Here is a 21,333-nt window from a genome sequence, read left to right as displayed (position 1 = left end):
GAACATGGGAGGCAGAGGTTGCAGTGAGCCGAGATCGTGCCATTGCACTCCAGCCCAGGCGACAGTGCGAGACTCCGTCTCAAAAAAAAAAAAAGAAACTGAATTTTTATTTAAAACTTTATTTAATTTTAAATTTTTCATTAAATAGTCACGTGCGACTAGCAGTTACCATATCAGACAGTGCAGATTATACCATCATTGATCCTTAGGCCAAGCCTGGAGGTGGAGCTATCTCCATTTTACAAAGGAGGAAACTGAGGTTTGCCAAGGCTGCACAGCTGTAGGCTGCAGAGGCAAAATCGGAACCAGGCCTGCCCCTGCCACAGGGCTCCCCACCCATGGTTATTGTCAAGGCTGGAAACGGCTAACGGAAATCGAACATGTGTGGTGATAAGGCTACCTCGTTAATCAAGACATCAAGTCTGTCTGCTTTTGGCCTGAATTCTGTCAGCTACACCAGTTATCACACGCTGACCAGAAGTTCTGACCGCCAGTTTACAAAGGTCTTTGATTTTTTCACACTAAGAAAGGGCAGAATGGCTGGGCGTGGTGGCGCATGCCTGTAATCCTAGCTCTTCGGGAGGCTGAGACAGGTGGATTGCTTGAGCCCAAGAAGTTTGGGACCAGCCTCAGCAACATGGCGAGACCCCATCTCTATGAAAAATACAAAAATCAGCCAAGTGTGGTGGTATGTGCCTGTGGTCCCAGCTACTCGGGAGGCTGAGAGGGGAGGATCACTTGAGCCCAGGAGGTCGAGGCTGCAGTGGGCCATGATCATGCCACTGCATTCCAGCCTGGGTGACAGAGCAAGACCCTGTCTCAAAAGTAAATAAATGAATAAATAAATAAATAAATAAAAATAAAAGACAGGGCAGAATGGGGATGGAATAGTCCCAGCTGGTCGAGAAGCCATGTCTTTAAGAACACTGGGAATCTTCAATGGCAAAAAAGCTGGGCTTGGACTTCTCCACCTGGTTACCCTAACCCTATCAGCCCCCTGAGGCTCCTAAGAACTGGACGAAACCCACTCAGGGTAACACAGGGCACATTTGCCTGCCTCTAGGCCTTTAGTCATGTGGTTCCCTCTTCTTGGAATGCTGTTCCCGTGCCCTTCGAGCTAATCTATTCATCCATCCTTCAGCGCCCACTCAATCACCACCTCCACTCTAAATAATTTTTGGAACCCCTATAAAGACATCCTTCTCCCTACAAATATGTGGACTTAATTTCTACCTCAGAACACTAGAGATTCAGTCTTAATTATAATCACTTGAGTTAATGTCTCTTCTCTCCTGTTGGAACCAAAGCTCCTTGGGGACAGACACCAAGTTTTTTTTCATCTTTTAAACATATATATATATATTCAACCTTTAGATACTTCCTAATGTCCAGCAGCTAGGGGATAATAAACAAATACTTACTATGTTGAACTGAATTATAATATTGGCTTATAAGTTTGAGGACTCAATTTCTTATGGCTCTTCCCGAGTCTCCTGTGATCCCAGGAGAGGAGTCCAGACCCTTCCCTGCACTGAACTTCAATTTGTACCTCTGTAAAATGGGACAACAGGCCGTGCGTGGTTGCTCACGTTTGTAATCTCAGCACTTTGGGAGGCCGAGGCAGGTGGATCACCTGAGGTCAGGAGTTCGGGACCAGCCTGGCCAACACAGTAAAACCCTGTCTCTACTAAAAATACAAAAATTTGCAGGGTGTGGTGGCGCACACCTGTAGTCCCAGCTTCTTGGGAGGCTGAGGCAGGAGAATCACTTGAACCTGGAAGGCAGAGGTTGCAGTGAGCCAAGATGGCGCCACTGCACTCCAGCATGGGCAACAAAGTGAGACTCCGTGGTAAAAAAAAAAAAAAAAAAAGGAGGGGTGGGACAATAATAGTACCTACCTTATTGGGAAATTATTTGTACTTACTATATTTATTTAACACTATGTGCCAGATACTTGACAAACATTGAGTTATCTTCATAACAGCCCCACAAGATCGGTATTATTATTACTACCCTCATTTTATAGAGGAGGGAAGTGATGGTGAAATTAAATAGATCAAAGAGCTAATGCAACTCAAGTGCTCAGTACAGTGTGTGGCACATGCTACGTCCTAAATAAATTGTATTAACAGTTGTGGAGTTTTATTTCTGAATAATAAAGGGTCTACAGAATTAGGGGAAATTGAAGATACTTCCCCAGGGCTGGGCACATAGTTAGCGTTCTCCAAGTATTTGCTGCTAGACCGTCTCAGTACCAGATGTACCAGTGATAGGTGGGAGAACCCTAACTAAGCCCAGGGCCACCCCTCTCTGACTCCCCTCCCCACTGGGCTCCTCCCCCTCTCCTCTGATCTATAGGGCAGTGGCTGCTCCCTGCCCCACAGGCCATGTCAGTAGAGAACCTCTTTCCTGCCCCCATCTTTCCCCAAAGGCAGGCAGCATGGAATGACTTTGGGGAAATGACCTTTGTCCGGCTGTGCCGAGCCTGCAGGTGAATGGAGACAAGAAAGTCTAATTAAGTCTCAAAGGGGCTGGGCACAGTGGCTCAGGCCTGTAATCCCAACAGTTTGAGCGACCAAGGCTGGCGGATTACTTGAGGTCAGGAGTTTGAGACCAGCCTGGCCAACATGGCGAAACCCCATCTCTACTAAAAATACAAAAATTAGCTGGGTGTGGTGGTGCGCACCTGTTATCCCAGCTACTTGGGAGGCTGAGGCAGGAGAATCGCTTGAACTCGGGAGGTGGAGGTTGTAGTGAGCCAAGATTGTGCCACTGCACTCCAGCCTGGGTGACAAAGCAAGACCCTGTCTCAAAAAAAAAAAAAAGTCTCAAAAGCAGGTTAATACTCTCAACTTTCTCCAGTCCTGTCAGGGGCTTTGACACCCTATTCTTCACTGAACCCCCACCTGAACCAAAAAAGGGGAAGAAGGGAAGAATCTGGGAAGAGTATGAGCACTGATGGAGTTTCTATGGCAGTCATCTCTCCAGGGGTGGTTTTCAGGATGAAATGAGACAGCAGACGGAAAGCAGACCTTCTCCAACTTTAAGGAGCGTATGAGTCACTTGGAGATCTTGTCGGCATGCAGATTCTGAGTCAGTAGGTCCAAGGGGGCCCTGAAACTCTACATTTCTGACAAGCTCCCAGTTGAGGCCCGGGCTGCTAGTGCCTGGACCACCCTCGGAGTTATAAGAACATAAAGGGATTAGTGCACACAGTAGGCCCTCTGTAAAAGTGAGCTATGCCTTTGTTTCTTGTGATTTGATCTATGAGAAACTCTCCTAAGGCACTGGAAGTGTTTTTTCTTTTTTGAGACAGAGTCTCGCTCTGTCGCCCAGGCTGGAGTGCAGTGGCACAATCCTGGCTCATTGCAACTGCCGCCTCCCGGGTTCAAGCGATTCTCCTGCTTCAGCCTCCCAAGTAGCTGGGATTACAGGCATGCACCACCACACCCAGCTAATTTTCATATTTTTAGCAGAGATGAGGTTTCACCATGTTGGCCAGGCTGGTCTCGAACTCCTGGCCTCAAGTGATCCGCCAGTCTTGGCCTCCCAAAGTGCTGGGATTACAGGCATGAGCTACCACGTGTGGCTGGAACTGTTTTTCCACTGCTGCTAATACTGAGGTCCAGTGAGGTTGAGGGGTTTGCCCAAGCACAGAAGGCTAGAAAGAGGCAGAGGCAGGATTCAAGGCCAAGTCTGCCAAGCCATCCTTCTCATGCATCACGCCACCCTAAACCCCACACGCCTCGAGTAGCAGCCACAGGTGTAGAGCTGAAGACACCCCAGCTCTGCCCCTCAGGCCAGTCACCGGCTCCTTGCTGGGTCAGCCAGGCCTCCGGGCAGAGGCCCAGGCTCCCTAAAAAGAGGCCCTGGGCCATCACTTTCACTCCACTAGCAGCAGCTTCCAATGGTTCCCCCCACATCGCCTTATAAAGTGGCCCAAGCTGCTCTTTTCCAGGCTGCAGTTTAATTTTATATGGAGTTAACTGACCGTCCTCTCTCTGCAGCCTCAGCCTGCCTGCTTCACACATTCCTGTTGCAGCAACATTACCTAATTTAACCATAGCCCCTGCTCTCCGGGGCTCTCAAAATAGCAGCTGCCAGTAGGGGAAAATGCCCTAATGTTATCAAAATAAAACAGTTCTCCCTCCTCCCCCACTCCTGGACTTCGCCAGCAGCAGGACCCAGCCCAGGGAGGAATCCAGGCTGAGAGGTCTGAGGTGGGCCTAGGGTGGCTGAGATCTCTGCTAAGCCCCTGTTCTCTTCATCCTTCCAGCCCTTTCCTACATGCCCTCTTCAAACATGTGTCTGGGATCTGCCTATGCCTCCTCCCCCCCGCAGATCTTCCAGCTTATCCCCAACGGCCATTGTCGCCCTGGTTACCTAAGACGAAGATTCAATTTCCCTTTCTCCTAATAACAAAAACTATAATGGTAATATAACAATTGCTGCCATTCCCCAGGTATTAATTGTGAACTAAATACCTTCCTCCCAGTGGCTCACTGCCATTGCAAAGTAGGGATTAGCATTCTCTTCTTTCAGATAAGGAAGCAGCCACTCAGAAAGGTAAAGTGACTTGCCCAAGGTCATACAGCCCAGAACTGGCAGAATTGGGGGTTGGAAGCCAAGCCCAGCTGCCCCAAAGCCCTAATCATCATACTAGGACTCCTGTGCAGGGTCTGAGCCTGGGAGAGGAGGAGTGCAGGATTTTCTGAGCTAGAAGCAGCTTCCTTGCCTTGTGTATTATTGCAGGATCTGTTCATACAGCTGCCACCAAACCACAGGGCCTGTTATTATACCAGAGTTCACATTGCACCTAGACCCTGTGGGCCCTAAGACTGTCTCCAGGACCCCAGGTGCACAAGCTACCTGTCAATATGTGACTCCAAGCCCCTGCTTCCCTGCCCCATGTACCCCAGAGCAGGCTGCCACATTAAAGCAGGGAACACCGGACTACTGACATACCTCGGGTGCAACCAGTGGTTAAGGGGCTGGGAGGGTCCTTCTGCTGCTCTCCTGCTCACCCAGAGTAATCATTAACCAGGGCAGAGCCAGCGTGGAGAGCAGGCAGAAGCCCAGGCTGCGGCACCCCCAGCATCCGCTCCTCCCTACTGAGTGCCTCCTGGGGCCACTTCTGTAGCTCAGCTGGCCTGGTGAGGCCTCTGGCAATGGAGAGGGAAAGCTTGGACCACCGGCTGTCCAGGAAGGCTCAACCTGCTATCCCTAGGGAAGGTCCCTGAGAGCATTTACTGAGCCTTCGGCCCCCTGCACTCACACCCCTTCCCACCTTGCTCCCCTCCCAACATTATGAAGATCCTGTAAGAAAAGTGTTGGAGGAGAGGATGGACTCTCGGACTTAGGGCCTTCCCATAGCGGGGGTGAGGTGGCAGGTGGGGTTGCAGGGGGACGACACAATAGAACTGAGACCCAGAGGTTTATCTAGGACCAAGTACCAGGGGCCCTCTCGAAGGAGGAAAAATAAAATCACAAAATAATAGTTCCTGTAATTTATCAACTGCCTATTCCAGCTGTAGGCTATTTATATGATCTCTAATCTTCACCAAAACCCTGCAGTGTAGGAATTGCCATTCCCATCTGAAGAGGAGGCTCAGAGAGGCGAACTCACCAGCCCAGGGTCACACAGCAATCAGTGATGAAGCTAGGACAGGCCTCAGGGCTATGCCTCCTGCCTATGACACTGTCCCAAAGTGCAAGCTGCAGAATGAAACGGTGTGGAATTGATGGACGGGAGCTAACAGCCACAGCAAGGAGGCTCTGGGCTCTTTTCTGGGCGGTCTGAAGCCTTTCAGCTCCTTAGCCAGGGTCCTCCTGGTCTTTCTAAAACCAAGTGTCCTGGGCTTAGAAACCCAAACTATGAGAGGGCAGTGGAGGGAGCAGGAGAGAGGCCTGTTGCTAGAGAGGGTGCATCCCCCCGCATTTGAAGTACCAAGTAAAGGTGGCCCCTGGGGCTTCTAGTACCTGTCAGGGCACAAGGTGGGTCTTCTGGGAGATGAGGTGGAGGTGTGGGGGGAAGGAAGAAGCACCTGAAGCCAACGTGAGGTGGGGCCTCTTGGAGGAAGGTGGCCCTGCCTAAAACCCCCCTGCCTAGGAGGCCACAGTCCTCCCAGCTAGAGAATTCCCTTCAATTGCTCAGGTGAAACCGAGGTGGGGCTCAGGCCAGCTGAAAGCTTTGATCTTATCACACATTCCTGCCCTAGCCATCCCAGTCCCCCCTCCTCGACCCCTACCAGGGAGGTGGGAAGCCAGACTGAGTCAATTAACCCTTTCCTCCCATTTCCTCCTATTTCCAGGCTTGAGCTGATGTTTCCCCCATCCCGCCCCCACCCCCATCGCAGGAGGCGGGAGGGAAAAAAGAGGGAGGAAAGTGAAAAGCAGGCACCCAAGACTGCGCCCCTCATTTAACCCACTCAATGCGAGGGAACCCCAAACCTGGGCTCTGTTGGCAGCTTCCATTTCTCCTAAATGAAAATAACCAGACTCAGCCGGGCATGGTGGCTCACACCTGTAATCCCAGCACTTTGGGAGGCCAAGGCAGGTGGATCACCTGAGGTCAGAAGTTCGAGACCAGCCTGACTAATATGGTGAAACCCCGTCTCTACTAAAAATACAAAAATTAGCCGGGCGTAATGGCGGGCGCCTGTAATCCCAGCTACTCGGGAGGCTGAGGCAGGAGAATCGCTTGAACCCGGGAGGCGGAGGTTGCAGTGAGCCGAGATCATGCCATTGCACTCCAGCCTGGGTGACAGAGCAAGACTCCGTTTCAAAAAAAAATAAAATAAAATAACCAGACTCAACATAAATAGCCCTCGCTATTTTGCACATCCATGAGCTCATCTGAGACTCACGATAAAATCGGCCTGCACTTCTCTCTGCTGCTGTGGGCTCCCCTCCGCCCTCGCCCAGGGGAGCTGGCTCCCAGGTCCTCTCCTCCCACAGGCTCACTGCAAGGGAAACAGACTCATAAGTGAGTGCTGAGACCAAGTCACAAAGACTCAAGAGATCTCCCAGAGGTCTGGTGGCCCCGAAATCCTGCTATAATCCTCGAGTGTCTTCCTTGAATGCAGGCTCCTTCTCCCTACTCCTTTACCAACTGGCCCACCACTCAGCCTCTCTCCCCTATCAGACCACAAGCTCCATAAGTCCACGGTTGGTGTTTAGATCCAACACAAGGCCTCGCATACCGCTGGCACTCGAGAATGCTTGCCGAATGAATGAACGGTCCCATTTTGCTTCTGGGGAAAATTAAGCTCAAAGAAGTTCAATGGCTTGGGATCACATAAGAGTTTAGGAATCTTGTGACTCCTAGTCACACTTTCTAAACAGACATTTACAATGAATGCCCCTGATGTCGGCTTAGCAGCAGGTACCCAGAGCAGAGGTGAACTGACATGGACAGAGCACGGCAGGAGAGATTCTAGGGCTACACAAGAAGACAGGACAGGCTTCAAGGTCTAGGGCACAGGAGCCATCTCCTTCATCTGCTTCCCTAGCCCAGAGCCTGGAACTTGGGAGCTGGGGTTATGCCTCCATTTCCCAGATGAGAAGTAGCTTAGAGAGCAGGGAGTAGCCAGGCGCAGAGAAAGGTGGAAGCTGCCTTCAGCGTCACCAGACCTCCTGGAAGAAATTGGAGGCATGGTCCCTACTCTCCGGATGCCTTGGATCTTGTTGGAGAGGCAGGACTCGTAAGCTATAAGGGCCCAACACAACTCAAAGTCCAGAAAATAACAGTGTCAGGGGAAGGAATCAATAGCGTCAATGAAGGAAGACATGGGATTGGTGATGTGGTGGGCTCCTTGAGGTGCCTACCACCCCAGGCCCCAGAGAATGGAACGCCACCAACTTTTGGGGGGTAGTGAGCAGTTTTCTCCAAGAACTCAGGGTCCCTTTCGTCTGCTTGGAAGGTGGCCAACAAACAAGAAAGGAGCCCATCTTGTGAGTAGGAAAACTGAGGCCCAGGGAGGAGAGATGGTAGCCGACTGGTGACCAAGTGGAGGCCCAGGCCTTAACCTCTTGCCTCCCTGGTCTGACCAGCAATGAATGTCACCTCAGCTATCTTGGGGACTTCCTCTTATTCTTTCCCAACTTTAACGACTCTGGCAGCAAGCGAGTGTCTTCCTGCTCTTGCACATGCAACAACAATACGGACAATGTGAGTCCAGGGACAATGGGGACAACTCCTGGACCCCTGCCACAATGCTTTCCTCCTCTACCAGCCAAATCACACTTGCTCTTTAAGCCCCATTTCCTCTAGAAAGTCTTTCCAGATAACTCATGCCCAATCAATCTTTTCCTTCCCCTGACACTCTGCTATTGTCTGGACTTTGAGTTGTGTTGGGCACTTATAGCTTACGAGTCCTGCCTCTCCAACAAGATCCAAGGCATCCGGAGAGTAGGGACCATGCCTCCAATTTCTTCCAGGAGGTCTGGTGATGCTGAAGGCAGCTTCCACCTTCCTCTGCGCCTGGCTATTCCCTGCTCTCTGAGCTACTTCTCATCTGGGAAATGGAGGCATAACCCCAGCTGTACAGGGGGATTGATAACGCAGATCAAACAATGAGCGCAATGTCAGGCACACAGCAGGTCCTCAGGCAGCACTAGCTGAATATGTGAACAAATGAGTGGACAGAGGGATGGAGGGAAGGATTCTTGAAGCTTCCACCACACAGGGCTGTTGAAACAACACAACGCGGGACTTGGATGTAGATTTCACCTCGCAGCTGAGCCATGTGTTTCTCTGCCTTGTATTTCACCCAAGCCCCCAGTATGAGGGGGACACAGGGCTGGCTCAGAGCAGGCCCCGCTCAGCAAAACTCACTGAACTCCCAACAGGGCAAAACCTGCAGGCCCCACAGGGAGCTTGGGACCTGACTGAGAAGAATCAGGGTTCCCAGGGGTCTCAATCACAGGGAAGGTCACATCCATCTCTCTGGGGAACATTATCACTGGGTTGAAATGGAAGCCAAAGGGCAAAAAGGCACCCGAGTCTGTGAAACAGGAACTGGCAAAGCCCATGTGGCAGACATGCAGCCTCCTATAACCCTTTGCCAAGGCCAGCCTGGACCCACCTTCTCCACACAGCCCTCCCAGACTTCCTCTCTCTGGACACAACAGGACCCACTGGGGAAAACAATGACGACTTGGGAGTCTGACAACCTGGGCTCCATTCCCAGGTGTGGCACATACTGGATGGATGAAGGGCCAGCCATTCCCTCTATTTTTTTTATTTTTATTTTTTTTGAGACAGAGTCTCGGCTCACTGTAGCCTCCGCCTACTGGGTTGAAGCGATTCTCCTGCCTTAGCCTCTCAAGAAGCTGGGACTACACGCATGAGCCACCACGCCTGGCTAATTTTTGTATTTTCAGTAGAGATGGGGTTTTACCATGTTGTCCAGGCTGCTCTCGAACTCCTAGCCTCAAGCAATCTGCCCACCTAGGCCTCCCAAAGTGCTGGGATTACAAGTGAGAATCTGGCCCCCAACTCCCCCTCCTGATGCCTCAGTTTCCCGCTCTGCAAAATGGAGATATAATGCCAACTTCAAAAGATTGCTGTAAGTATTATATGCGATAATGCCTGGCAAGAGCCCAGTGGGAAGCTTGGCTCTAAAGAGGGTGGCAGTTTCAATGAAAAGGTGTCAGCACTCAGGGAACGTTGGCTGGTGACCTATGTGACTGAGGCCACTGGGGAGGAGAACCTGCAGGTCCCAGGACAGGCAAGAGACTGGTCTGTCCCCAGGAAACTCCTGGGTTTCCGTTCCCCTGGCCTAAGGGTCATAGCAAGGCAAAAGGCAGGAAAAGGTGAAGAGCCGTGAAAGTGATAGAGGCTGCTGCACGTGGTGGCTCACACCTGCAATCCCAGCACTTTGGGAGACTGAGGCATGCGGATCACCTGAGGTCAGAAGTTCGAGACCAGCCTGGCCAACATGGTGAAAGCCCGTCTCTACTAAAAATACAAAAATTAGCCGGGCGTGGTAGTGCATGCCTGTAATCCATAATCCCAGCTACCAGGGAGGCTGAGGCAAGAGAATCGCTATTGAATCCAGGAGGCAGAGGTTGCAGTGAGCCGAGATCGCACCACTACACTTCAGGCTGGGAGACAGAGTGAGACTCAGTCTCAAAAAAAAAAAAAAAAAGAAAGAAAGAAAATGATAGAGTAGAGGCCACTAGCGCTGGGATTTATGAGGCCAGAATTTCAATCCATCCAGCCCAGTAAGGGATCCAAGAAGAGGCATGATCCCAGTTCCCAACTATTTGAAAATTGGAAACGCCAAACAAGGAGAGGGTTGAGTCAGCTGGGGTTAGTTAGGAGGGGAGGCCAGGACCAGGAGGTGGGGGCCGGAGCCGGCTTCCTGGGAGAGAGCCATGGGCAGGCGCGGGGCGTGGGGAGGTGGCGGCAGGGACCCGGAGGTGGGCTGGGAAGGGGCCAGAGGCAGCTGGGAATCCCAGCCCCACCCGTGGAGAAGCATCTGTGGGGTGACCCGAGGCCACCTCTGAAGTCCTCCCCAGGCTCAGGCCCCAGCCAGGCCTCCCCTTCCCCACCGACTGGGATGGGAGAAAGATGGGGAAGAGGCCAAATGTTACAAAACACCTAGGTGTGACCCGCCTGGTGGGGAGGGGACACATCTCTACCCAATACCCAAGTCCAAAGCATAGGGTGGGGTGGGGTGAGATCCCCAGGCCTGTGTGTCTCTCTCTCTCCTGAGTCCTGCTGTTTCTCTGAGGCCACGGGAGACAGATTTAGAGTCGAGCAGCCCCACATCCCACCAAGTAAGGACCAACTACAGGTTTGCCCAGAGCTCCCCGGGCAAGGTCCTGCCTCCTCCAGTGTAGGCCGGGGGGGGACAGGGCTAGGATGGGGTCCCAGGACGTCCCCCACCCCCCCCCCACCATCACTACCCTCAAGATACATGAACATCCTTTCTGCACCCATGGGAGCCCTTGGCCACACCTCCTGTTGCTCAGAGCCCACCAACTGCACACATCTGGGAAGGGGACAAGGCGTCCAAAGACTCTAGCCTTTCCCAGGCCACACCCTGGGGTGTGCCCCCCTCCTTCTCCCAGTCCAGGAAGGAGCAATCAGAGTGGAAGGATGGACTCTGTCCTACAGCTGCGGCCTCAGTAGGGGAAGGAGGGGCAGTGACAGATCAGAGGCAGTTACACCCGGAGCTCTGAGACTGTGAAAGAGGCCCAGGGAATGGACAATCCCCTTACACAGCCATTCATTCAACAAGCCCAGTACAGGACCTGGGCCATAGAGAAGGCGTGCCCGGCTGGGCCCTGGGAACCCTGCCTCAGATATTCCACCGGCCTTGCCTTTAGCAGGAAGAAGACTTAGTGCAATCACAGATTGTCAAATACCTGCCACATTCCAGGCACTGAGCAAGGTGCATCCACCTGGTTACTTCACAACCACCAGGAAGCAGGCCTCCCCATTTCACAGTTGACTGAGGCTCAGAGAGGTAAAGCAACTTGCCCAAGGTTACAGAGCCAGTCAGGGCTGGGCCAAGACTTGAAGGCAGGGCCTTTTGAGCCCACATCTTTCCCTTGACCACAGTGCCCAGGGAAGGGGCTCTGAGACCAATGAGGACACAGACAAGTCAAAAAGGGCAGAGTGGACATCCCAGCTTGTCCCACATCTTCTGGGGCCCTGCAGAGAGCATGGCTGGGCAGGCAGCTCCCAAGTGCAGGGGCCAGAGCACGCCCCTTTCCAATCTCAGCAAGGAGCCTGGGCCTTCTTGGCCTGCTGGCTTCCTCAAAGCCATTAATTTGTTCACTTGAATTTGTTTGTTTGTTTGTTGTTTTGAGACAGAGTCTCGCAATAACGCCCAGGCTGGAGTGCAATGGCACGATCTCGGCTCACTGCAACCTCCGTTTACCAGGTTCAAGCGATTCTCCTACCTCAGCCTCCCGAGTAGCTGAGACTACAGGCATGCATCACCACACCCGGCTGACTTTTTTGTATTTTTATTAGAGACGGGGTTTCACCATATTGGCCAGGCTGGTCTTGAACTCCTGACCTCAAGTGATCTGCTCGCCTCAGCCTCCCAAAGTGCTGGGATTATAGGCGTGAGCCACCGCGCCCATCCTTTATTCACTTGAATTTTTTTTTTGAGATGGAGTTTTGCTCTTGTTGCTCAGGCTAGAGTGCAATGGCGCGATCTCGGCTCACCACAACCTCCACCTCCCGGGTTCAAGTGATTCTCCTGCCTCAGCCTCCCTGAGTAGCTGGGATTACAGGCATGTGCCACCATGCCTAGCTGATTTTTTAATTATTATTATTTTCAGTAGACACGAGGTTTCTCCATGGTGGTCAGGCTGGTCTCGAACTCCCAACCTCAGGTGATCCGCCTGCCTTGGCCTCCCAAAGTGCTGGGATTACAGGTTGTGAGCCAGCACACCTGTAATTTTTAATGTGTTCACCTACTGTCTGCCTAGCACCAGGCAAACAACAATGAACAAAGCCAAGTCCCTGCCCTCATGCAGCTTCCACGCTAGATGAGGGGGTAAGAATAAATCTACAAGCCATGAGCTCTGGCTGTGGAGTTCTAAGGCAGAGTCTGCAACTCCACAAATGAACACTCAGCAAGATCCCCTCCACCTACACCACAAGCCAATGCAGAGGCCCCAGCTTGGGTGGGGACGGGGGAGCTCCTGGCTGGAGATGGGTAGGGGGATGACTGCCAGATCTCGCTGTATCACCTAGGCTGGAGTGCAGTGGCAAGATCATGGTTCACTGCAACCTCCACCTCCTGGGCTCAAGTGATCCTTCTACCTTGGTCTCCCAAAGTGTTGAGATTACAGGTGTGAGCCACCACTCCTGGCCCACCTGCCTTTTTTTTTTTTTTTTTTTAAGAATTTTTATTGTCCAAACAAGAGATCGTAAGAGAAGACACAAATAAATTAACTGTTCTGAGAATTCTGGACTCCACCTCCTGCCATTCTTGATCCTCTTCCTAAGCCCACTCCTCCTGGAGTTTTCCCATCTCAGGCAGTGGCAGCTCCATCCTTCGGGATGCTGAAGCCAAAGACCGTGGAGGCATCCCGGACTCTTCTCTTTCTGTCCCACCCCACATCCAACCCACTAGCAAATCCTGGTGACCCATCTTCAAAATGTACTGGGGATTCAACCATCTCCCACCTCCGTGGTCCTGGCTTGAGCTCCCATCGTCTGTCCTGGGTCATGGCCTCCTTGCCTTTGCTCTGGACCCTCCCCGTGCTCCTCTCCACACAGCAGCCAGAGCAATCCTATGGAACACCAGGCCCCTTCAGTGACTTCTCAATTCACTCAGACGCAAATCCAAGGTCCTTTCCACGGCCAAGGCCCTGCTGATCACCCTCTGCCACCCCCCTGCCTGCTGTGTCCACCACGCTCCCCCTCACTGATGCTGCTCCAGCCCCACGGGCCTCCTTGCTTTTCCACAGACATGCCAAGGACACTCCCACCTCTGGGCCTCTGCACTAGCTGTGCCCTCTGCCTGGAATGCCCTTTCCATTGATATCTGCGAGGCTCACCCGCTCACTTACTTCAGGTCTCCATCAGTTCAAACTTATCTTAACAGAGGCTTTTCCTATCACCCCACCCTACCCCGCCTCATCACTCGCTGCCCTCTTCCGTTTTATTTTTTCTTTTGAGCACTTATCACCACCTGATGTATTTCATTTATTGTCTGTCTTCCTGCACTAGCTATAATGCAAGTGACATGAGAGGAAGGAATCTGACATTTTTATTCTCTGCGGTAACCTCAAGATCTAGAACAGGGCGGGTGCAGTGGCTCACACCTGTAATCCCAGCGCTCTGGGAGGCCAAGATGGGTGGATCACTTGAGGTCGGGAGTTCAAGACCAACCTGGCCAACATGGTGGAACTCCATCTCTACTAAAAATACAAAAATTAGCTGGATGTGGTGGTGCGTTCCTGTAATCCCAGCTACTTGGGAGGCTGAGGCAGAAGAATCTCTTGAACCTGGGGGGCAGAGGTTGCAGGGAGGCGAGATCATACCACTGTACTCTAGCCTGGGTAACAGATCAAGACTCCATCTCAAAAAAAAAAAAAAAAAAAAAAAATCTAGAACACAGTCAGATACATAGAAGATGCTCCACAGATATTTGTGAAATGAATTTTAACAAATGCTTAATCACATACATCATTTGTTCATTCATTCATTCAACACACTCTGCAAGGCTTTGTGCACCAGATACTCCCCTAAAACCCAGAGCAACAGGACACGCTCGTTCATGGCTCAGGGAATGGGCTCTGGTCAGGAGCTAGGAGCTGGTCCTAAGGCTATCTCAGGATGCCACAGATGCCCCCAGGGACGCTCTGAGGTTCCTGCAGGCCTGGCACAGATGAGCATCATGGAAGGGAAGGGAGGGTGGTTCTGGGGGCAGCAGGACTCAAAGGCCCCACATTCCCAGGCCTCAAAGAGCCACCTTGTTCTCAGGGCTTTCATGACAGCACCCCCGACCCAGCCACCCCAGCAGCCACGAGCCACACCCCTCTCAAGGCTGCTATTGACACAGCCCTGACGCCACCAGGCTGGGCAGTGAGGCCGGCGGCTCCCCGCGAAGTGAGTTCCACACATACTTCTGGGTTTCAGTCAGCCAGCTCTGGGCGCTGGGGCAGCTGGCCCCGGGAGCAGGAGGGGGTGGCAGGGCCAAAGAGGCCAAGGCCCAGGCTGAAGCAACATTCCAGCAGGGCCGGGACCCTCGGCGCAGCCTCCCTCTTCTTGGCAGGAGCAGGAATGAGAGGAGGGAAAGGCCAGGGTAGGCCCTGGGATGGGGAGAGGTACGCCCAGCAGATCCTTGGGAAGCTGCTGGGGAACTGAGTCATATTCACTTCCTCCTCCAGCCTGACCCCTCACAGCTGGGACTGGATTGGGTGGAGGGGAGGGGGGCAACAGGCCAGGGCTGGAAACCCTTCCCATATACCCCAAGTAGTCTGAGGGTACAGAGCCCACCCCTCTGGCCTCCAAGTGGCCTCTGAATCATTGCTCTAGATCTTTCCATAGCCTGGGCAGGCCCTCCTGCCCTCCCTCCTGAGCCTCTCACCCCAAGGCCAGGCAGCCCTTGAAACTCTGCAGACTCACCCTAAACCTTGAGCCCCCAGGGAAGAGCCAGAAAAAAACAGCACAGGCTCCACGCAGGACAACCAGGAGGGTGTTCTTCCCCTTCCCCTACTAGCAGCATGGCAGGGGCAGGGGCCCCTGACCTCCCACACCGGGCAGGGCCAGCCTGGCCCACTCAGGCCTAAAAGTCCCTGGATAAATTCAACTGTCTGTAGAGTCCCGGGGAATATCTGATGAGAACATTAATGAATTAACAAACCTAAAAATGACCACCCTAGAGTTTAGTTCCTAGGCTTCCCCTCCAGGCACAGGCGTCCCCTAGGAGACCCCACGGACACTGAGGCATACCCACCCTAAGAGCTTCTCTCCCCGAGCCAATCCCTGATATTCCTTGCCTGAGGTAGCCCCTGTACTACTTGGGACCAGAGTTCTTAATCAATATCTGTGACAAGTTGTAGCAATATCTACTGACTGCCCGCCACAAGCACATGGGGCAGTAGGTGGAGTGATTAGGAGAGCTTCGTCTGGATTCAAAACTTGGCTTGCAGCATCTCTGAGTGTGTGGATATGTAAGTCACTGGGCAAGTTACATAACCTCTCAGTGCCTCAATGTCCTCTGCTTAGAGAATGGGGATCAGGCTAGCAGCTATAGCTTAAAACATTCGACAAATATATTCACTAAGCACTTACTACCCGCCAGGTGCTAAGGATACAGCAGTGAACAAAAACAGATGAGGTCCTGCTCTCGTAGAACTTAAACTGAGCTGGAGGAGGCAGATAAACACATAAACAAATACAGACAAATACAGGCCAGACAACTGCGAGAACAAAAATGAAGCCGTTTAAGGAGACAGCCATTATGGGAAGAGTGGTAAGGAACAGAAGGAGAGGGAGAGGGTCATATGGATATTACAGGGACAAGTGTTCCAGGCAGAAGGAACAGCAGACGCAGAGACCCTAAGGTGGGAGTGTGTTTCACATGCTCAAGAAACAAAGCCTTGGTCAGGCGAGGTGGCCCATGCCTACAATCCTAGCACTTCAGAAGGCCGAGGTGGGAGGATAGCTTGAGTTAAAGAGTTTGGGACCAGCCTGGGCAATACAATGAGACCCCATCTCTATTTGTTTTAAATTTTTATATTCATTAGAAAAGAAAAGGCTCGGTGCAGTGGCTCACGCCTATAATCCTAGCACTTTGGGAGGCCGAAAGGGGCTGGATCACTTGAGCCCAGGAGTTCGAGACCTGCCTGGGGGAACACGGCAAAACTCTGTCTCTATAAAAAATACAAAAATTAGCCAGGTGTAGAGGAGGGTGTCTGTAGTCCCAGCTACTCAGGGGGCTGAGGTGGGAGGATCACCTAAGCTTGGGAGGTCGAGGCAGCGGTGAGCTGTGATTGTGCCACTGCACTCCAGCCTGGGTGACGGTGTGAGACCCTGTCTCAAAAAAAAAAAAAAAAAAGAAAGAGAAAAAAAACAAAGACTGGTATAGCTGGAGGAGTTTGAGAGGAGCAGGTGGCAGGAGGCCGGGTCTTGCAGGGCCTCGTAGGCTATATTAAGTCAGAGGCCGGGACCAAATTCTGAGCACCTCAGGGAGGTGGTGAGCAGGAAACACAGGTGAATGGGAGGATTCACTGAGAAACTCAGAGCAGACAGTGGGTACTGGATAAATGTGAAGTACCCGTATTACTTTGTCATCATCCAGCCTGGCACCCCAAGAGCTCCTTCCTCTCCACTTTGCTCACACGTCTTCCAGGCCCTGAACCCAGTCACCTCCTGCCACCTTCTTTCCACCGTCTCCCGGGCAGGGCTTCAGACCCACAGATCCTAACTTGTCTGCGCTCAGCCTGAGAACAGGCCCGGGCCAAGCCAGGCAGGGGCCACAACTCCCCAGACACGGGGAACTGGGCCTAAGGGATGGGGGGTGGTCCATCTCTGCCCCTTCCAGCCTCCACCCTGCAGACAGACCTGCAGCCTGCCCTCCTTCCCTCGGGGAATGTCCAGGGCACACTCAAAACCCCATCCTGTGCCGGCTGCAGGTATGGAACAAGTAGGCTAGTGTCAGGGGACAGAGCAGCTGGCTGCGTGGAGGGGAGGGCTGAGGGACCGCCAGGAAGGGGAGGCTCCTCCAGTTCAGCTGGCAGCCTCCCCAGTGAGGAAATCCAGCTGAGGCAGGAAACAGGTATCTCAGCGACTTCCCTCCTCGGCCCTGGAAAACACCTTAATCACCACCGAGGCTCCCTCAAGACGCCTGTCCCCTGCAGGGCCGCCCTAAAGGGGTCAGCAGGCCAAGTCCTGCCGAGTCACCCGGGCCCAGCCCCCTCCTCCAGCAAGCCTCCTCACCTCCCAACAGCTGAAATTACACCCACACTTAATCACAGACCAGCTTCCTGCGGTCCTGTCCCCGTCCCGGGGAGGTCTTAAGCTCCCTAAGGCCCATCTCACCCTGCTCCTGTGCCCAACCCTTCCCCATACGCCACTGGCTCCGGACCGAACTGAAGGGCAGATGAGAGAAAGGGCAGCAGGCAAGGAGGTCCAAGGCGTGCTGGGAGCCTGGGCTAGGAATTGATCTCATTTTTGACTTGCAACAAACTCCTCAACCCCATTGTACAGATTTGGAAACTAAGGCTCAGAGAGAGGAATTTGCCCCAGATCACACAGCCAGAAACAGCAGCCCAGAGACTGAAACTTGGGTCTGCAAGACTTCAGGGACAGGCCAGGCATGGTGGCTTACGCCTGTCATCCCAACACTTTGGGAGACCGAGATGAGGTGAGAGGATCGCTTGAAGCCAGGAGTTTGAGACCAGCCTGGGCAACAAAGTGTGATGCCCTCTTTTTTTTTCTTTTTTTTTTTTTTGAGACGGAGTCTTGCTCTGTCGCCCAGGCTGGAGTGCAGTGGCGTGATCTCGGCTCACTGCAAGCTGCAAGCTCCGCCTCCCAGGTTAACGCCGTTCTCCTGCCTCAGCCTCCCGAGTAGCTGGGACTACAGGCACGTGCCACTACGCCTGGCTAACTTTTTGTATTTTTAGTAGAGACAGGGTTTCACTATGCTGGCCAGGCTGATCTCGAACTCCTGACCTCATGATCCGCTCGCCTCGGCCTCCCAAAGTGCTGGGATTACAGGCGTGTGCCACCGCGCCTGGCCCCGAAAAACTTTTTATTGTTTGTTTGTTTTGAGACGGAGTCTCACTCTGTCACCCAGGCTGGAGTGCAATGGTGTGGTCTCGGCTCACTGCAACCTCCGCCTCCTGGGTTCAAGCGATTCTCCTGCCTCAGCCTCCCGAGTAGTTGGGATTACAGGCATGCACCACCACACCCGGCTAATTTTTGTATTTTCAGTAGAGACAGGGTTTCAGTATGTTGGCCAGGCTGGTCTCAAACTCCTGACCTCGTGATCTGCCCGCCTTGGCCTCCCAAAGTGCTGAGATTACAGGCATGAGCCACCGCGCCTGGCCTGAAAAACTTTTTAAAAAGAATTTTATAAAGAGACTTCAGGGGCCAAGCTCTTTCCAGCCCACCAGCAGCAGCCTGGGGTGGGACAGCGACCCTCCATGTGTTGCTGAGAAGGCTCTCTAATCCCACAGGATTGGAGCTGCCTGTTTATTTGTCTAAATTACAGCCCACCAGCCTGTGAGTGCTGGGAAGGCACAGACAGGGCCTGTCCTTGCTGGTCCACACCACCCCAGCCCCTAGCACCACACCAGGTTCACTGGTTCACTGGCACACAGTAGGTGCACGGCAAATATCTGCCCGAAGAATGAACCCCTGTACTCCCGATGACTGCCATGGAATGTTGCTCAGTGATGATCTGTTGAATGAACAAGTGAATGAGAAGATCTGCCGCGGTCCAGGAATGTCTGTGGAAATTCCTCATGCACACAGCAAAGAACTCCACCCACCGCCATCCTACTGCACCAGGGCATGGAGGAGCCCCCTCATCACGGGGCAGAGCTGGGGGAAGGTCAGGCAAGACTGTTGGGCCTGGGAAAACATCCCATGTGCTAGGTTGGTGCGTTGGGAAAAGCAAAAGTCAGTGCCAGGAGTGCAAGTTCAGGTCAAGACTAGGGAGCTACTGGATGGCCCTGCTGAGTATTTCGGGGTGAGAGGCTGAAACAGGAGGACGACAGAGGAGGCTGCCCAGAGTGGGGGTGGGGGAGGAGAAGTGCTGGGTGGGTGGGGCAAGAGCAGTGAGGAGCCAGGTCTGGGTCGGGGGTTGACGAGTGACTCAGGAGGGCAGAGGTGCGATGAAGCCAGCAAGGTGAGGCCAGGCAGGCAGTTCCTGGGTAAACACTAGCCTGGTTAGAAAAGTCCCTCTCTTGGCTCAGAGAACAGGGAGGCAGGTATGGGGACTGCCTAGGAGCACCTCGAAGAGAGTGGGGGTGGCTCTGTGGCTCCCCACGATAGGCTCGGCTCCCCAGATGTGCCCCCACCCACATCTGCCACTAGCTCCCTGCCCACCGACCCGGCCCAGTCCTCCTCAAGTTCACTCAGGTCCTCAGGGCCTCTGCTGGCCAAGTGCCTTCTAAGCCTCGGGATTCCTGACCGTAGAATTCCCTTTTCCTCCACCTGAGCTCAGAGTAGGGGACTAGACTGCAAGGGCAGGCCTCTCTCTGCCTCTTGGAGACCTGGGAAGAGGAAAGCTGGGGAACTTGGGTTCTCCAAGGGTGCACTGCATCCCTGCACCACGCACTTTGCAGCTCATTCCACCCAGTCCAGCAACGCCCTGCAGCTATGCATTTTGAGGCCGTGCATTTTGAGTTCCCTTGACCCACGTGGGGCTGGCCTCAGAGAGGTTAACTAGCTTGCCCCAGGTCACACAGTTACTCAGTGAAAGGCAGGGATTGATTCAACTCTTCGGCTGTATGACTCCAAGGCCCGTGGGTGTTCCACACAAGCTTCAGTTCTGTCCCAAAAGTTTTGCTTGTGCCTACCTGGGTCCAAGCTCCCCAAGGTGATAGACGGTGTGGTAAAGTTTCAGCGAGACTCACAGGGTCCCCATCACCACTGAGTGGCCGTTCTGCCAAGCTGGCACAGAAGGGTTCCCTCGTCCTGCCAAGTTCCCACCCTGCTCAAAGTTTCCCCTCTTGGTCCCCAGGAATGGTAGGCCGGATCATGCCTAGGGAGACTCCAGCACTCGGCAACGTGGCCGAGAGACCCACGGGCTCCCACGCGGGCCAGCCCCGCCCCCGGCCCCACGAAGGGTCCTGACTAGTGGCCCCCCTGGATTAGCCCCATGCCGCAGGGTGGCGCCGGCCCGGGGTCCCCGGCGGGCGCCGCCGTCCCGGGCCAGAGTCCCCGCCGCGCAGCCTTGGGCGCCCCAGCCAAGTTGGCGGGAGGCAGCCAGCGGGACCGGGGCACCCCTAGCCCCTCCGCCCCCCGCCCCCCGCCCCTCTGCCCTGCACACTCACCGCGAGCAGCCGCCCGTGCAGCAGCAGCGCCAGCAGCAGCGCGCCCGCCGCCCGCCGCCCCATGGCCCGGCCCGCGCCGCTGTCTCTTGCTCGCTCGCTCCGCGCCGCCCGCAGCCGCCCGCTCGCCGGCCAGCTCGGGACAGCGCGGCCTTCTCCCCACCACCCCCTTTCCTCCCCGCCCGCCCCGCCCCGCCCCGCCCCGCCCCCGCGGCGCCGGCCCCGCCCCCGAACCGTCCCTCCCCGGAGCGCCAGGCCCCGCCCCCGGACCGCCCCCGGGCCGCGGGCTCTGTTCGCCCCAGCCGGCCGCGCAGCCCACTTGGCCTTTGTCTGGGCCCCCAGCCCCCTCCGCGCGGGCCGCGGCCCGGCCCGGCTCCCCGCCAAACCTGGCCTGGAGTATGGGATGGGATGGGACGGGGCGGGGGACCGGGGGCCCGGGCCCGGGCATGGGATGGGGCCGCCGGGCCAGGCGCTCTCGCCTCCCCGATTCCTGGCTCCCCCGCTTCCCCGCGCGCCCCGCCGACTTCCACGCCCCTGCACGCCCCGCACGGCCGACTCTACTCGCGCAGCTTTTGAGGATCCCGGGATCTCCTTGCCAGCTCACACGCACGCAGCTGCCACTCCGCGCCACACGTGCACGCCAACTTCCACACCCAAGAACACTTTCGCACCAAAACTTTACTGCACGAACACACTTGTGCGCTACCCGGGAACACTTTCACACTCTGGACCCAACTCTCAAGTACCAACAATCCTCACCGGCTCACACGCACACTTAACTCGCTTCCAAACTCTCACCTCCACCAGGGACACAGGGGACAGCTCTCACACCACACTCAGCCCCTCACAGGC

General features: G+C 54.3%; 1 protein-coding gene across 7 annotated transcripts in view; it reads right to left on the bottom strand.

Moving 5' to 3' along the window:
* Positions 1–20,652, bottom strand: part of HSPG2 (heparan sulfate proteoglycan 2) — a 116,748-nt gene extending 96,096 nt beyond the window's left edge. For 5 of the 7 annotated variants that reach the window (XM_063714482.1, XM_063714493.1, XM_063714487.1 and 2 more), the window contains exon 1: positions 20,485–20,652. In XM_063714482.1, the coding sequence (XP_063570552.1) occupies positions 20,485–20,547 (63 nt within the window). In that variant the 5' untranslated portion in view covers positions 20,548–20,652. The remainder of the gene's footprint in view (positions 1–20,484) is intronic. The other 2 variants (XM_054546753.2, XM_024250648.3) reach the window with 1 other exon arrangement.
* Positions 20,653–21,333: the final 681 nt, after the last annotated feature.

This window comes from Pongo abelii, chromosome 1 (assembly GCF_028885655.2).
Source record: "Pongo abelii isolate AG06213 chromosome 1, NHGRI_mPonAbe1-v2.0_pri, whole genome shotgun sequence".
Taxonomy (NCBI): Eukaryota; Metazoa; Chordata; class Mammalia; order Primates; family Hominidae; genus Pongo; species Pongo abelii.
This window is presented reverse-complemented; position numbering and strand designations above follow the sequence as displayed.